Here is an 18,676-nt window from a genome sequence, read left to right as displayed (position 1 = left end):
TGACTATTGGTGATCACTGTACTTAGCATCAGCCTGTAACATAAGCACATTCGGCACCAACCGCATTGTACGCCCATAATCTCAGCAGACCACTATTGGACCCTAATCAGAAACCATAATGTCAAGGTTGCTGCCAATGCAGCGAGAGACCTGACTCAATCAGAAATGTCCCCATGGATAAAGGTGTCATAAACGGTGCAGCTGACACTACTTGCAGCACAGCTGTAAAAGGCCAAAACGGTGCAGCTGGTACTGCTTGCTGCGCAGCTGTAAAAGGCCTAAACAGTGCAGCTGGCACTAATTGCTGCGCAGCTGTAAAAAGGCCTAAACGGTGCAGCTGGCACTACTTGCTGCGCAGCTGTAAAAAGGCCTGAACGGTGCAGCTGGCACTACTTGCTGCGCAGCTGTAGAAGGCCTATTATTGTTCTCTTAGTATGATGAGAGACTCCAGTTACATCCATTTCCATAACATTCTAGCTCTTGTCGTTAGGCCCATGTTTTTTCAGGGCCTGGCTTGTAGCCAACACCAATTGGCATTCTAGCACTTGTAGTTTAGCGATTCCCATTATTAGTCTAACACGCAAAGTGCTGTTGGCTGAAATGTCAAACACCCAAAAGGTGATGGAAGGAATGCTTGCAATTTTTCGAACCACTGGCAGTCTCTCGGGGGTAGCATTCCAACCCATTGTTCTTTTGCCTATCATGCCACCTCAGTTTGAACCCAGCATTATGCAAGTCAGTCTTGACCCTGTTCCAATAGGAACAGTCCAGCTTGAACTGCCAGGCCAGGTCATGCCTGAACCGGAATACAAACAAGCCATAATTGGTGTAATACCTTTTGTGCATTTAATGTACCACCCTAGTGGGGAAGGGAGTACCCAGATGTGGTTCCTGGGCCACTGGAATCAAGCTACACCTGACTGCCGAGCTCCAATCAGGGCAAAAACGGTCTTGGGTTGCTTGTATTTTGGTTCAGGGAGGACCAGGCCTGGCAGTTGGGGCTGAACTTTTCCTATTCTAGCAGGATCCAGACTGATTTAAATATGGCTGGATCCACACTGAGGTGGTGTGGCGAGCAAAAGCAAACTGTTTTGGAATGATAGCCTAAGCAATTGGTATTGGTTAGACAAATTACAATTCTCCTCCTATCACTTTTTTAACTTTTGATGTACCACCCTGAGTGGCAAGGGTGTCCCCAGATGCGGCCCCATGCTCACTGTGCTACTGCAACCAAGCTATGCCTGACTGATGATCCTCAAAGATGGCAAAACGGGGCTTGGATTGTTGTGCTCCAGTTCAGGGAGGGCCTGGAAGTTTGTGCTGGACCGTTCCTATTGGAGCAGTGTGGTTAGATTAATTTGAAGCATTCCTTCCACCACCTTTTGTTTGTTGACTAAAATGTCACATGAGGCCTCTTTGATGAAATGTAAATCTTTTGCTAAACAAACGCTTTTTAAACTGTTGGGAGGGGCGTACTTTTATAGGGTATTCCCCATAAAACTAGTGGTAAAAAAACTATAAATAACCCACCAAAAACATTGTGGGTCAAATGATCTGCTTAATTTTGACATGGCCCTAAGTAATGAAGATAACCATCCGCTAGTCCAATAATTCCCTTGAATAGTTCATTGCATACTGGAACTTTAAGGTTGCACATGCCTATTACAGCGGTGGTGATATGAGCCTCAACACATTTAGGGGCCGATTCCGATCTCGGTTGGAAATCACTCCGACCGAGCCGGATCCGGGGTGTTTTCCGACCGATCCAGACTCCTGCAGTCCGACCGAGCGAGTACGATGCGGCTGTATGCTGTCGGACTCGGTTCGGTCGGACTCCCATAGAAGTCAGTGGGAGCCGATCGTACGACGCATACATGGGCTCCCATTGACTGAATGGGTACGTTGCGGACATTTTCACAGCGCATACTACACCAGGACTAGGCTATTTGCGATGGGCACTTGTCTGCAGGGCTGTGGACAGCGGGGCTCATTAGTACACACGATATGGGAATGCCCCAAGATCCACAAGTTCTGGGAGGAGGTCCGTAATATAATCTCCCAGATACTGAGAGAACCATTGGAATTGACTTCTAAATTACTTCTGTTGGGGATCTAGGGTGAACAGACACTCGGGGTCTACGCTCTTATTTTGTAACGTAGCACTGATGGTGGCACAGAGGGACGTGATACAGAAATGGGGCAGTAAACAATGCCTAATGGGGCAGCAATAGGTGTCTAATATGAACTGGTGCATGCGGCGGAGGAGCAAATATATTTCTCACGTGGCTGGCCAAACAAATTCACTAAATTGAGGATGAGCGCTATCTGTAATGGGGCCACAGAACTGTAGTTCTGCACTATGGGGCTTGTATGTCACGTGCTAGGGTCGGCTCTTGGGCTTGTCCTCAGCAGGGGACTATCTGTAAGGGGTGGGGGGATGACAATTGGAAGGAGGAAGGATGAGTTGTTATAAGAAGAGTAGTTTGCTGTTGTATGAAACCTGAATAAAGATTTTTTTTCAAACCTATATAAGCCTGTGGTTGATACATTCCAATGATTTAACAATCTAATTTAAATAATTACTGCCCGCTCCTCCTTGTCGATTATGAGGTCTTAATGATTAAGGTATTCTCTTTGAAGAAATATATTATGACAATATATACGAAAGATATGCATCCAGATACATATGTAGCCTAGTTTTGAATGGAGTACTAAAGCTCATAGTACACACAAATATAACTCTTTTGTTCGTATATGGAAATGTTTATTCTGGTGGTGTATATTACTAATTGATTATCGTTATGTGTACCACTGAGTGAAGCTTTGCTTCTGTACTTGTAAGCTTTCTAATGGTCGGTTGCTCCTTCTCCTCCACTCTAGCTCTGCTACTCTACCCTCCATGATTAAGTGTATAGAAGAGAACAATGGGGTGGACAAGAGAATCAGCCGCTTTATTCTACCCATTGGTGCCACGGTAAATATGGATGGAGCCGCCATCTTCCAGTGTATGGCTGCAGTGTTCATTGCCCAGCTAAACAACGTGGATCTAAATGCGGGGCAGATATTTACTATCCTGTAAGTCTCACGGTCTTTACAACAGCTATCTTCTCTTTTATTACTCAACATAGATAGTTCGCTTTTTCAGGTTTAATTGTATTTTTCTGTGTATGTTTTTATCATTACTAAATAGTACATCCGGGTTTAATTTTCCTAAAGCAGACTTACACATTTGCAAGAAAAGAAGGACAAGTCGTACACTTGGGTCAGTGACATGGCAGAAAGAAAAGCAGGCAGGTTATGTTGCTCAACCGGAAAGTAAATATGTCACTGTGTTGTTCAGACTTGAAGAATGGGGCCCGATTCACTAATGTATTTCAGTGCCCAAAAATAAATGCTTCTATGTGTTCAAACTAACTCCTCTCCCACTCTTTTCCAACCCTAGAAATGGTTTTAGATTTACACCAGTCAGAAGCAGGAGTTAATCTATTTCCTGTAAGGAAAGGAAAGCCAAATACCCCAAAGTTTGTAGGGGTGTATGAGAAGCGTTTCTCTAAAGGGAAAAATATTTCCCTGTTGAGAAGAAAAAGAAACAATGCAATTTCACTGCTGCACTGCATTTCTCAAATGCAGAATTGTACTACAAGGCAAGGTAAGACATGTATTGCGCTGATTAAATCATGTAGAATAAAGTAATCCTAAAAATATGTTTTCGGAATAAAATAAGATTTTGAACAAAACTAGCTATCAGTTAGCCGCACGTACAAATAATAAAAACGCAGTTAATCACAGTCTTAATACAAAGTTTTTCATTTCAGTGTAGCAATACACAAAATATTACCACTCTAACATCAGTCGTTTCTGAGAGTTCTCATACCACCAAGCTGATTTACGGCCAGTTTAAAAAAAACTTGACTACGAAGGCAAATATTGTGTACTTTTCCACTTTAAAACTAAAGTCAATTACTGCACGGATTGTAGTATAACCGGGCTCTACAATAATCGGTTGTAAGCATTTTCAACGACGTTTAACCAATACACGGCATAAACAATGAGCTCCAGTGATTCTATATAATGTGAGGTAAGTTTTACATATTGAGAATCTGCTTAGCTGTAGTTTTATTGTTGTTTTTTAAATCTTTTTTAAATCTTTCTTAAACTTTTTTTTGAGTATACAAAGATGTCAAGTACAGTGATCCAAGACGAGATCGCATACAGTCAGCAATTGTTGTCACATAGAAAATAAGTAGCATATGAGTCCAACTGGCTGGATGGCTGAAAAACATAGAAAATGCGTATCTAAAGAAAGAAAAGAAAAACCCCAGCAATGCCGAGCCTTGTAACAGCAGGAAGAGATCAAGTGCCTTTTCTCTGCACTCGGAAATTAAAGAGGGAATCAGGCCATGGGGTTAGTCCGCCACCAATAGTATCTGTAGGTAATAATAGAAGAGATATTTACTCAAATGGGTAAGTCTAAAGTACAGAGGGCAATGGGTGCACATCATTTGGTGACCCAAGTACCAGTGCAGGTTCATCAGGAGTTGTGATGTGTACAGGGTAGGTAAGAGTTTTAGATGGTTTTGTAAGTACTCAACTGGCCATTGATAACGTAAATCAAGAGAGGCCACTGCCATCATGAGTGGCCATCGGTGCCTTGGCCACGATCTAGTCCACTAGGTGTGGGTGCTTTCCAACGACACAGGATACAGAGTTCCGCCTCTGCCAGAGCCGAGGCGAGCCATCGCCATTTGTGATTGTCCTTGCATAAAACACATGGAATTTGATGTAGAAAGGCTAGCTGGACGGAGGGTCGGAGGTCTAAATCGCCGAACTGTAGCAAGGACTCCCAGACCCCATTCCAGTATTCTTGTGTACGGTCACGGGATATTGCCGCAAGGTGTGCGACATCTCCAGCAGGCGTCAAAAGTCGCCAGGCTCGCACGAAGTAGACTGCTCGGAGGCCAGTGCCATCCATGAAGTATTTTGAAGTAGCTACATTTCAGTCGTGATTCACGGAGGTGCTTGTCATGTGTGGCTAGGAGAGCTTTCCAGATCTTATCCGTCTGGACTGTAGACATGTATGGGTGCCATCAGGCTAGTAAGTGTTGGGATGTTGGTTCGTATTACTGTGTTGTTATTAGCACTTCATAAAATCCTGATATTAACTTCCTATATGCTCCCCATTTTTGCAGACAGACTTGGAGTGCTGAGCCATGTATCTCCTCCCACTTCCTGCAGAGAGCTGCTATAATGCAACCTAGATGGTAGTATTGTAGGAGTGCTTCCTTTTGCAGCTGGAAGCGTTCCTGTAATTTGAGGAAGGGTTTCAGCTGTCCTGCTGAGAGAACCTGGGATAACACAAGTAGCCCCTTCCATTTCCATGTGTCCCAGCTGAAGGTAGCTTTCTCAATTAGCAACTGTTCATTGTCCCAGATGGGTGCCTGAAGATGAAGAAGACTATCTGAATGGAGAAGGAGATGTGTCTTCTTCCATATTTGGAGCAAGGTTGTTACCATGGGGTTATTAAGGGCTTCTAGAGAGAGATGGCTTTGTCAATCCGTGTCAAAGGGCGGTTTCAAGTGGCATCCAGTCTGATTGTTCGGGACGAAATGATAGGCCGTTTATGAAAGATCACACGTAATTATGATGTTTAGCAGTCTCAAGCCTCCGGATGTCGTTTCCGCGTAGAATTTGGCCATGGGTAGGCATGGTTTATCCGTTTTCCACTTGTAGGACTTGATGAGGTCATCTAGCTGGCGGAGCAGGGTTTGTGGGATTGATAGCAGCATGGCAGCATGCAATTGCAGTGTGGGGCCGGGAAACATCCTTTACAACACAACTTTTACCACGCAGTGCTATTACAACGCAGGTTTTACAACGAAAACCATTACAACGCATTGTGCTGGGGGGCGCTCTAGGATAGGGAATAGATTTAATTTACTATCCAACACCTTCCCTAGTGTCCACGGGGACTGGAGTTGGAATAGTAAATTAAACTATTCACTATCCAGCACCCCAAAGCGCTATGCGTTGTAATGGTATGCGTTGTAAAAACTGTGTTGTAACAGCATGCGTGGTAAAAGCATGCGTTGTAACATCATACATCCACCAAATACCTAGGTATTTCATTTGGATGGGGTTCTAGGTGAAGAGAAAGTTCGCTAGAGAGGTCGCTGATGTGTTGGACATCGTTGGGAGGGTCTCGCTACTCCTTCAGTTGATCTTGTAACCAGAAAATGTCGAAAGTTCCTCCAGAATTGTCATCAGGGTTTGTATTGAGGATACAGAGTAAGAGCGTAAGCAGGATTTCATCTGCATCTAGCATGAGTTTCAGGTGGCTGGCTTCTGTGGAAATACCTCATATCTGTTCTGAAGTGCTGATCGCAAAGGCCAACGGTTTCCGTGCCAATAAAAAGAGCAAAGGGGACCGGGGCATCCCTCCCTCATGTATCCTGTGACCGAGAGATATGGCACACAGGTTGATGGCATTACTGACCATAGTGGCTGTCAGTGGGTTGTTGACCAAGAGGTCATCATGATTAAATTGTTTACCTTTACCATCCAGGAGCACCACTCCACTCGGTTGAAGGCCTTTTCTGCATCAAGGGACAGGGCCACTCTCTCATCCGTACTCGGCCTGGACAGCCACAGATAGTGGAGTACTGTGCAGAGGTGGTTCAGAGAGGAGCGGCCAGGAACAAAGTCAACTTAATTTTTATGCACCAGGTACAGGATCACTTCTTTTAGCCTGTTGATCAGAACTTTAGTACGGATTTTGAGATGACTATTGATCAGTGATATTGGATGGTAGCTGGTGCAGTGTAGGGGTCCTTTTAGGCAGCACTGTTATGTAGGCATGAGAAACTCCGGCTTCAGACCGCCTCTGTCTGGGCCTCTTGAAATAGTTTCCCCAGGAGAGGAATCAAATGTTCTGCTGTGATCTTGTAAAATTTGATCTGGAAGCCAGTCTCTCCCGATGCCTTTCCTGAAGGCATGCCTTTTATTGCATCAGCAATTTCTGCATCCGTAATGGGTCCATCCAACTGGTTGGCAAGTTCCGCTGTTAATTCAAGGAGGGCAGCCCAGAAAGTTTGTTGTGAGGTGATGGAATGTTCATCAAGGGTAATATTGTCTTTGAAGAGCGCCTGCAGTGCCCTCTTTTTATCCGGATGCCGATAGTATTGGATAGTCATTCTTCAGGTTCTACCTATTTCGGAGTAGAGTCGCAGGTCCAGCCATAGTGAGATTGAATCATGGTCCAAAATTGCGCTCTTGCCAATTGCGGTGTTAAGGATTTTGGGGAGGGCCGCTCCCTTGGCCAGAAAGAAGTCAGCACACAATTCCATGTCATGAGGGCAAGAGAGAAATGTATAATCCCTGTTCCTAAGGTGATGGATATGCCAGGGGTCGACCAATGAGTAATTACCCATGAGGTCCCGGAGAAAACTTCTGTCAGGGTTATGTCTAAGATCTGGAGAGAAGGAGCGATGCAAAACTTGATCGATGACTATGTTCCACTTATCACCGAGGATTAGCTTCAAAGATCGGTTGTCCACTAGTGATCTGTGTAAGTGGGGGAAGTAGGAGGCTTTAGCAAGGTTGGGAGTATAGACAGAGCCTACTTTAAGAAGATTTTCATGTATGGAAAGTGTGACAAGGATGTAGCGGCTATAAGGGTCCACCCAGGGATGAGTGACCTTGGCCGGTAAGTTTTTATGGATCAGAATTGCTGCACCAGTTTTCTGATCAGGCGCAGTAGCGTCAACCAGGGTGTCTGGTTCTGGAGCATCTCTACATGCTGAGAGGGCCTGACCCACCCAATCTCGTTGCAGTTTGGCAGACAACACTGAAGACAGGGTTTTCTCTTGTAAAACCGCAATGGCAGGTTTTTTAGACTTTAGGTACGTTAGCACCTTTGTGTGTCGGACATATCCGGTCGTGCCATTAACATTTAAGGACCAGATCGACAGAGGTCTGGTCAGCAACATCTCTATCAACTAAGAGATGGATCAGGAAAGAGAGAGAGGGAGGTGTATTGTAGTGGGCACTGCAGCCTGAAATGGCGAACCATGAGAATATTTTAAGGTGGTGGGCCACCCATATGGAGAGAAGAGTCAGCCTTCCTGCAAAATCAGTAAGTTTCTCCAGGTGCCATCGAAAAGTGAGAATGAGTTGAGGGCAGTCTCTACTGACCTAGTTTTGGTTTTAGTGGCGAACGGGATTTGTCTCCCTTCCAAGTTGGGGAGCCTGATTTTCCTTTAGCTGACCTTACAACTGGTGCATTGAAGTACAACAACGTCACCATAAGCCTCTTTTTCCGTTTGATTTAATCAAAATGTATTCGAGGAATCACATATCCAAATCAACAACAGAAAATTACATCCACTTTAAAATTTTGGGAAAATAACAAGCTCCCTTTACCCAAAAAATCCTTTTTTAATGCATCCTTCCACCCACAAAAGAAAATTCTTTTACACCCCCTCAACACACCCCTCTCTGTCAGTCTCTTCAATCATACATTCATTACACTCCCCTCACATACCAGCACACCCACACCCTGCCCACCTTTCAATATTTCATATTTATACGACAAAAGTAAATCAATAAACACAATGGCCAAACAGAAGACGATTCGCAAAATACAAAACTTTCAACTTTTGACACTAATTTGTATACTTGATTGGCCACACAAAAAAGGTCGACACGTTTCAAACCCCTCCACATACGGGGTTCTCTTCAGGACCAAAAAGCAAAAAACACAAAAAACTGTGTCTTAGTTATTGACCATATTCACAAGAGGCACCCCGGTTTCTAATTACCTCCTCTTAAGAAGTTGGCTTACCTTATTCTATGCTGCGAGATCAGCCGATCCCTGCTGTACTTTCATACCCCAGCCAATAGTATACTCCTGCAGAGACAATCATACCATATCAGTCCTGAGTCCCAAAGCGCCAGTTTTGTCAGTCAGAAGAAATCTACACTGTATGTGTTTAAAAAAAAAAAGATTCTTACGTTTATATCGGCGATCTGTCGAGAGCCGATACATCAAAATCACATCTTGGTTTCCAGGCGTGAATCCTGGGCCCCACGTGAAAGACAAGAAGGGTAACCCATTAGTTTAAAAAAAAAAAGGGGGGGGTATTACACTGCGGTGTATAAGGATCCAAGAAGGGGGGAAAGTGTTGCCCCTTACCTTTTTCAGTTGTTATCAGCCCGCGGGTTCCCGATTTGGTTTTGATAAAGATTAAATGCGCCTCGCTTCACGTTTTCCTGTAATATGAATGCCGGATTTTACCAGTTGTTATATCATGCCATTTGCAAACAGTCTCTTGTTGGGGCCACATAACTGAAAAGACTGACAGAGAGGGGTGTATTGAGGGGGTGTAAAAGAAAAATTTTTGTGAGTGGAAGGATGCGTTAAGGATTTTGTGGGTAAAGGGAGCTTGGTTTTTTTTCAATTTTTTTTAAGTGGATGTAATTTTCTGTTGTTGATTCATATATGTGATTCCTCGAATATATTTTGATTAAATCAAACGGAAAAAGAGATTTATGGTGACATTGTTTTATTTCAATGCACCGGTTGTAAGGTGAAACTTGTGCATCAGCATTGGCATTTTGTTGTTTTTGTTGGATTAGGGCTCTGCCGTGCTGATTAAAAGCCAAAACCCTACTTTGTTTCTTGGTTGTTTCTCCTTTAGGGCACGGGTGTTGCCTCGGTTTCTGCTGGTGTTCCTATCCTTAGTGTCTGACAATTAAGGGAGGGGTGTGTCCTTAGTCGTCATGGGTGACTGTCACTTTGAAATAGGATTTACATTGCAGTGTGCACATTTTGAATAATTTCTTAGTGAGCAAGGTGAATTTCTGAATCATTTGACCCATATACTTTCCAGTTAGCTTTTAATTTACGCATTTATAAAAATATTAGTACTTTGAATGTATTCTTTTCAGCTCTAGTTCAAGCATGAGTACAGTTATCAAACTCATTTGTGTTAAGGCTGATAATGAGAAAGTAGAACTCACGTCTGAGGCAGCAGTGCAGAGTTGACTTCTCAAATTTGACTGAGTTTCTAGTGTTTTAAGTCTGACGTTAGCCAAGACCTTTCGATTTTATTAAAAAGATGTATATAATATGCGTATTTAAAGGGGCTTTCAGCCACCTCTCTTCACCCATTGGTCTGTTGTTGTCATTCTCATTTTGATTCTGCCCACTATAGCATACAGCATGGGGCAATGGTTCAGGCTACTTAAGTTTTTGGTTAACATTGCTTTGAGTAAATGCATTTTGCTCTTTCACTAGGAGCCCATCCACACTTTAGTGTCGGATGTGCCATGGCAAGGTGTACTTTTTTTGACACCAGAAAATCACTTTTGCCTTTAGCCAATGTTTTTTATTTCAGATTTAGTGAGGACCTGATAGCTTCCCGAACAATAAAGTTTGCAAAAACCGTGACAAAACAAGAATTGCCAAAAGACTGGCAGGCAGTGCCAGACTTATTGCCTTTGCCATTGCTTGTTTCTAGTTGCCAAAGAAGGCAACTGATACACACAACAGAGTTGAAATCATTGTAGAATACACTGCTGCGAGGGCTGGGCTTGAATCATACCTCCCATTAGCAGCCTAAAACAGTATTACACCTTTGTTTATACATACACACCTGGCTGACAATCTGGTAGTGTGAAGTGTTTAATTTCAGAACAATAATAATCTTAAATTATCTTGTAACATATTCACTGGGTGGTAAGTCGAACGGCCATTTAAATGTGGGTTTTCGGAAGACGTGAACTTTGTTGTAGGTTTATCTTTCGTTTCTTCTCGTTGGTCAAATGCTGCCGTTGGGTTAGTTGTGCTTGTAGACCAATTGGAGTCGTATATAATAAAAGTAGGAAACAAGCATTGGCCAGGTGGGTGCCTAACCTGAATGTGAGCAACTATTGTGCAAAACTATCAGTTGAATCCAGAACATCTGTCAAATCGTTCAAATGTAAATAAAGTAACAACGGTGCTCGTTTGCACGCTTGTTTCAGGCTAATTGCGAGCTCTGGTTCAGTCCTCAACCGTTTGAAAGTTTAACTCCAACCCTAGTCTATAGTGAAATTTTGATGCAAAAATGAATGAGAGTAGTATCAGTCCCCAAGAAAGAAATTTAGCTCAAAGTCTGTTCTGGGCTAATATGTGTGCATTTCCATAGTGGAGGTAATAGTAATGCACAAAAAGTCACATGGTTTTCCCATGAGTTCGTCTGCAAACCTGCAAGTAGCACAGCTTTGCGGATTTAACACTGAGAAGATTTGTGAATTAAAACAAAAATAATGTTCAGGCAGGAGCATAAATCAATAAAGGTTATATGTGTGTTTTTTTATTTATTTGGGCCCTGTGTATTTATTGTGCTCTTTATTTTGAATAAGACCCCTGGCTAGGCAAATGTGTAAATGCTTTTTTTTTTTTTAGATCAAGGTTAATACTCTTAATTTGACAGTTTCTCAGTATTCTTAAACTTGGCATTAGCCTGTCGCTTCATCAAATGTCATTGTTTAAGCACCAGTTCATTTTAAGGGCTAACCATTGACATTTTGTCAATAACAAACAATGCGGCCTTTATTGAGGAGGCAAATATTAGAAGACATTTGAAACATCAGTTGTAAACATTTTTGGCTAAATGTGACACGTGAGGTATTATTGTTTATGCTTATGGACCATTGTGTGGGTGAAATGGATTTCATAATGTCCCCTTCTCATTATGTACGTAGTGTGTTCTTCATCAGACTGAAACAGGTAAAACATGGGGTTGTATTTTTCTTTATTCTAGGTCTCTGGCAGTATTCTTGAATGTCTCTCTTTGTCCAACCCCTTTGTAAAGTGAAAAGCTATGTTCACCTGTCTTATTTTATTACAAAAAGAGAAAGGAGTTACCAGATACTTATGATGGGAAACATTTCTCAATATCTCATTTAGTCTATTCCTATAACAACGCTCACCTAACATATTCAGACATCGTATTTCGATTGCAACAAATAATTGTACATCACTGCAACAATTTCCATTCTAGAGCGCGTCTGTGAATCTTACGAGTATACTGAGGCACACTCAAAAAAACAGCAAAATAACTGATATTACAATTCAGTGGTACCTCGAAATGATATCTCCTATTTCAGAACACAGAAACAAGGAGGTGGAGCCAGATTTATAAGTGTCAAATTACTATTAGTAACTTTTCACACATAGTTAGAGGTTTTCACCACGGGGGTGGACTTCTCTCTATGGCAAGTATAGGCAAAGGTAAAAAAGTTTATTCAACTTTTAAAAGAATAGTAGAAATATTGTAATGTTAAGTATTCACGTAAAGTAATTGTATATTTTTTTTAAACCCAAAGCAAATAAAAAAAAAACTTACAGCATTGTTATCTAAAAAGTGTAATAAAAAATTATTAATTCAACTTTATTTAATTGATTTATAATTATTTATTTGAAGATTTGTTTTTTTTAAAACTCCAACATTAAGTATAAATGTATTTCAAATACATTAAAACGATTAAAAGTTATGTATAGATTTTATTGACATTTATTTAAGTTACATTTAGTTTTACATTTTAAAACGTTTATTAGAAAACCATTAAATAATATTTCTTTTTTCTTTTTAAAAGTCAAATATAAGTCATATAAATATTGTCTAAAAGTAAAAAAAAGTTACTGTATTTTAGCATTATTCCTGTGGTTATTTATTTTGCGTCTTCTATTTTCTATGAATGTGTGGGTGTTGCCGTCCAATGGATGGCCATGTGTGGTGCTGTATGGCCAGGGACTACCGGAAATACCCCCCACCCCCTCTTGTGTTAACCAATATTTATTAACAATGGACACGAGAGGGATTTCTTTGCAGGCGGGGGTCGTACAACCCCCGGCCGTATTTATTAAAACATAAAATCAAAATAAAATTGAAATAGACAATATTTACGCAGAAAACGTTTCATGACATTGATTACAATTAATATATACAGAAATCAGATGGCTAACCTTAACATAATTCTAGTACAAGGTATTTCCTATCCGAATCTAACATATGAACCATAATCATACAGTAATTACTTTTCTGCGAATCCTATTTGGACCTACGGCAAGGTCGCAAACTGGTGTCAGATCCTTATCAATTAACCACGCCCTCCAGTCGGAGTGCGCAGAGGGCACACACCCCCCCGGTTACCCCTGTATGCTCTATTAACTCCATTAAAGGGGGCCCTTGCATTTCTGCGTCGTTTACTGACGTCATTGTGCATGTGCGGGGTGGCCAACCAGCCTGGAGTAAGCGTGACTCTCCCCTCCCCCACACCCATCCACAGCCAACCAGCTGTGCTGCCCCTGGAGTTCTAGGAGAGAGCACTTGTCCCTCCCCTTAGGCGACCCATTCAAGAATGGCGCCGCCCTCTAAGGACCTTATATTTACTGCTCACCAATCATGACCTTACCGCCTGACCAAGGAATAGCAATAAATACGACGATTGGTGACCTGTAAACGGGATAAAGTTCTAAGGAACAAATAATAGTACAACACACCTGTCATCCATATACATTGGGAAAAAACATATGAAACAACCTTCATAAACACAATACCAATATCTGCTTTAGGGGATGGTGGGTGGGGAAAAAGAATTACAGCCTCCTAGAGGCTGGAGGGGCAGACCGTGGAGCGCGGGGTCAAAGAGGCAGACTCCCGCGCTCCCCGGCCTTTTAAACCCCCTTACTGGCCAGGCCGGTTCTAACCGGCCTGGCCTTTGCTCCCCAGCGACTTGGATCACTTCTGGGTCATTGTGTAGCCCTGGTCCAATCCGCGATTGGGCGCGCCACCCGTGTCATTGTGACGCGGCGGGGGCGCCCCCACCACAGAGAGCGGGTGGGGGGGGTGCCTCACCATACTTGCAGCGGGGCTGATGCCTGCCCCGCCTTTCTCGACGCTCTCCAGGTCTGAACTTGAGTACAACTATAACTGTTAGGGGACCTTTTTTGGCTGTCGTAATTTTAGAAGTGCCGTTTGTGAATAGCAGTGGGATTAATCTTTCGTGGATGGGTGTCTTTCCTTGCCTTGACTTCTCTTTAGCCCTCCCAAAACCACTCCTTACTCCTCAGGAAACCACTCCTATTTAGTATTAAGTATTCCCAATTTTCCATCCACTTACTCACCCTCCCACAGTTACTACTAAAATGTAGGCTTACACATGCATAAATCTTAATTGGGTGGAGAGCTCCACATAGAAAATACAGAGGTCTCTGCGTGTAGGTTTGTGGATAGCATTTTGCATTCCTTTAGTAGTACTTTTTAGTGCAAAGCATAAAGTGCAGTTTGTGATTAAGTCCCTCTGTCTTTCGTCATACGCCGCACTGGGCACAAAAATATGCTAATGCAGGGTACTGTATGTGTTTCATCGTTACCCCTAGCAACTTGGGACACAAGAGTCACAGGTGACAAGAGGACTTTTAGATTTTTCCTGTCATGGCGACAGACAGGAAGGAGGAACATGCACAGCACTGTTCTCAAACAAACTGGTGCTCCTTAATAATTCAGGAAATATTTTCACTTGTTTTAACTTGGGCAACTCCTCTTGTAAGTTATTTGCAATTATAACATTGCTTGTATAGCTTAATCTAAGCCATAAACCGGAATTGATGCCACTTGCAACTGTTTTTTTGTAATTACAGAGCAATGTGTGACTGATGACACGGTCTCCTTCCAAATGCAATTATGGTATGATTTGCATTTCTTAAAATGTGGCAGCGGTTTATCGAGTATATTGCCCTTTTACAACATAGAGTGACATGGCTATAAATCTAGCTATATGCTGACAAAAATGTTCCAACTTACTGTTATGTTATATTTTTATAAATTCAAGTTTTACCCAGCCTTCCAATGCTTATTTGTACCTGGATTTTGACTGAGCCCTCCAGGACTGAAATGTATTATGAGGGAGCCAGCAGCAGGCACCTCCATTAGTCCTGCAGGCTTTCGCCACAAATGGTGGTAGAGTGGATCCTCCGTAGCATAGGTATGTGTTCTCACCTGCATGAAGTCAGGCCTGCTGAGTGAGGTGTTGCCAAGTGCACATTTTGGCAACCCTTAAAATCACAGGTGTGATTTCGTGTGCCTTCCACCAACTCTGCAGTTTGGCGCGGTGCCACACTGCAGAAAAAGGAGTACCCTTCTTAGAAAACGTTGTTGGCATTAAAGTTAACGTTGAAATGAATACCATCATGACGCCATCCTGCTTCTTTAGAGGGCCTTTGTCTGATATAGGCTTTAGGGCTGTGAAATACAGTCTCCATGTCGCCTCAGGAAATTAGCCATCCTGCTGAAGAAAAGAAGACCTGTGGGAAAGGCCCCTTGGAGAAGAGGAGAGAAGTAGAGGGTGCAAGCCCCAAACGTAGGGCCACATGTATCAAACAACTTTACATTTGCAAACAGTTCAAATCGGTATTTTTGGTTGTTCGCGAATGCAAAATAGCCTTTCAAGATGAATGAAAGGCTTTGTAGTTGCGATTTTAGGTAATCTCAAATTTTTGTGATTATCTAAAATTGCGAATGCAAATAGAGTATTGCAATTCACGATTCTGTAAGCATATGTACCAAGCATTTTCTAAATGCAAACTGTGCATTTAGGAAATGCTATTACCATTGACTCCACGTAACCATGTGCAATTTTGGAAAAATGTACAAAAATGCATTTTTCAAAGGGCTGTGTAGCACACACATTTTTTTGGGGGGTGCTGCAGGGGTGCCTTAGGCCCCCAGGCCCCCTTGGTTTTGGATTACCTAATTTGCAATTACCAATTAGGTCATCGCAAATTAATTAATGATGAACCATTCACACCTATGGGCCTTTAGGCTCATAGGAACTAATGGAATAATATTACCTAAATTACAATTACGAATTTTTAGGACTCGATATTAGGGAATCGCTAGTTTCTTACATACCATTTTGCATTCCTTAAATAGCAATTAACTAAAGCTCGCTATTTAAGGAACGCAAATAGGATTTTTGATAGATGTGGCCCATAGTCTTGAGAGGAGCCCAGCAGAGTAGCTATTCATGCCCAAAAGCCACATTTGAGGCAGGCACTTTATCAAGCTGGATTCAGGAGTGCTGAGCACTGCTCTACAATTTGGCACTGTTCCAGGGACCTGGAGGGAATTTCTTCACCAGCTATTATTGTTGGTTTGAAAATCCCCTAAGAGCTGTCAGAAGTTAAGAAAAATGACAAAGCAAATGTTAAACTACCAGGTAATGCTCGTGACAGGAAGAAAATGGCTGGTAATTTCGTTACCAGGAATAGTTTCCTATGCTGAGCACATCAAACATTTCCAGAAATTACCCACGAACCATCATGGTAAAACTGCACACCTCCTGTTGATTTCTGTAAATGCCTTGGGTGTCTGCAGAGCGCCAGAAATGTTACAAGTATTGCGAACATGCCTACTAGTAATGTTTACAGCAGATCTGTTATTTTCGCGATAATTTATTGGAATGTTATCATCAGACCACAGTTGTGGATTCTCAATTACACAAAAAAAGGTTTGTGAATCGGGCTTATTGTGTAGCTTCTTTCTATATTTATGGCTGTGGTGCAAACACTTATGGCCGTATTCAGAGTCAGGCGGATGGTCCGCCACTCCGCAAGAGGGTGGTGGTCATGACGTCAGGTTTCCTAGCAAAGGACCATACTCCTGGTTTAGAGATCCCACCCGCCTGGCGGGAATCTCTCTGCTGTAATGAGAACCACCTTCACAGTAGCTCCCTTTAAAACACTCAAAGTTTACTGAGTAGGTGACATTTTTTGTTACTGAGTTTATTTTCTCTGAAGAAAAACAAATTGCCTCAATGACAGAGGTTTCTCCCTGTGCCATTCTGTATTTTCCCTGCGCATGCCTGCCATGGAGAATGAGTGACAATAGTCCCACCCTCAATGGGGCTGGATGACTGTCACTGAGGTCTGGGGGCCCCACGGCGGAAGGGATGTCCGGTCATCCTGGCACTTCCTTGACTGTAAACAGTGGGGAATCACAGGTTTAGCAGAGAGGGAGCACTACCACCTTAAAGCGGAATTCTCTTTCAGCCAGACCCTAAATTAGGGGCATATTACCAAGGGTGGCGATATTGAATTATTGCTGCTTTAGCTGCCGTTTTCGGCCGCTAAGCGACGATAATTCCATCGCCCTATTACCAAGCTGTCGCTAACACCAGTTAGCGACAGCTTGTAGGCGATAGCGAGCGGTTTGGGGCCCGCTGTGCATGTCAGCGATATTTATCGCTAATGACATGCAAAGTGGGCATACCCAACCGGTTAGCGACTGAAAGCAGTCGCTAACCTTGCTATCGCCTATTACCAAGAAAGGCGAAGCAATGGAAATATTTGCGCTAAGCGTGAATATCGCCAAACGCTAACGCCTGCAAATACCAGTTCTTAGCCATGTTATCCAATGGGAGGTGGATAACATGGCTAACAGCATCCCGCTTGTTTTCAAGCGATATTCACGCTAACGCCTGCAATATTATAGCTTTTGAGATAAACGTTGGTAATAGGACGTTATCTCAGCGATAATATTGGGCGAAGCGCGGCGTTAAAAAAACTAACGCTAAGCTCAGTGAGCAATAAATATCGCTAACTGTTGGTAATATGCCCCTTAGTTCCTTAACGCCTGATTCCGAGTCCTTCTTTAAATCATGAGTTATGCGCAAATTGGATTTGCTCTGATTTCCATTCCAAGTGTGAACACATTTTCCATTGACCTGCATCTTTCACCCCACAAATCTCTTCATGCATTACTTGGAAGAGTTTGTATAAGAAACGAGGGGAAATGTGCATAAAACTACTTCTGCACGTCATCCTACATTCTGACTTACAGAAATGTGGACCAGGAGGTAAAACCACCAGCGGTAAAATGCCAGGTGCAGTGTTCGTATTGTACAGGGTTTCTAGGGCAGTTTTCCTGGTATTGTTGCGGGATCAGGAACGAAGACTGAAGTTTATTTTGCTACTTTTGAAGCTCCTTAAATCTGTGTTGATGGTTCTTTTCCCATCAGGTATGGGGGTAACCACTCCAGGGTGTCTGCCAGTCGTTTAATATCCAACAGAACATTACAATGCACTTCAGTTACACTGCTGCAACTATACAGTAACTAATGTACCTACAAGTGTCGTTGAAATCTGCTAAAATGTACCCATCATCCAGTCTGCTCCTCAGGGCTGTTTAAATGAAAGAAACATGCCTGTGTGTCTTGAAAATGATAAAATGGTATTATATTTGCCACCCTGGCTATAATTACGTGACCAACTAATATTTGAACATGTTCCCAGGGTCACAGCAACAGCAGCCAGTGTTGGAGCAGCTGGGGTGCCAGCTGGTGGAGTTCTCACCATTGCAATTATTTTAGAGGCCATTGGACTTCCCACAAACGATCTTTCGCTCATATTAGCTGTGGACTGGATTGTGTAAGTACCTTTCTCTGTCTCCTGTGTGGAATACAACTTGAAACACTTGATGATACCAGCTAGTCATTGGCAGGGTTGGGTCGGGCCTCTTTCCTCTTCAGACAGCAGTCATTGCTTCTGGTGTGCATTGTTTAGGATTTTGTCTGACATTTGAATGAGTGGGCTTCTCATAACCCTCCTGATCCCACTTGACATTGATAGAAG

General features: G+C 42.7%; 1 protein-coding gene across 1 annotated transcript in view; it reads left to right on the top strand.

Moving 5' to 3' along the window:
- The window catches only part of SLC1A4 (solute carrier family 1 member 4), a 202,586-nt gene that overhangs the window by 167,922 nt on the left and 15,988 nt on the right, over positions 1–18,676 (top strand). The window contains exons 6-7 of the mRNA XM_078649416.1: positions 2,881–3,075; positions 18,338–18,472. Of these exons, the coding sequence (XP_078505542.1) occupies positions 2,881–3,075; positions 18,338–18,472 (330 nt within the window). The remainder of the gene's footprint in view (positions 1–2,880; positions 3,076–18,337; positions 18,473–18,676) is intronic.

This window comes from Lissotriton helveticus, chromosome 6 (genome assembly GCF_964261635.1).
Source record: "Lissotriton helveticus chromosome 6, aLisHel1.1, whole genome shotgun sequence".
Classification (NCBI taxonomy): domain Eukaryota; kingdom Metazoa; phylum Chordata; class Amphibia; order Caudata; family Salamandridae; genus Lissotriton; species Lissotriton helveticus.
Note: the sequence above shows the minus strand (reverse complement) of the source record. Positions and strands in the feature narration are given on the sequence as shown.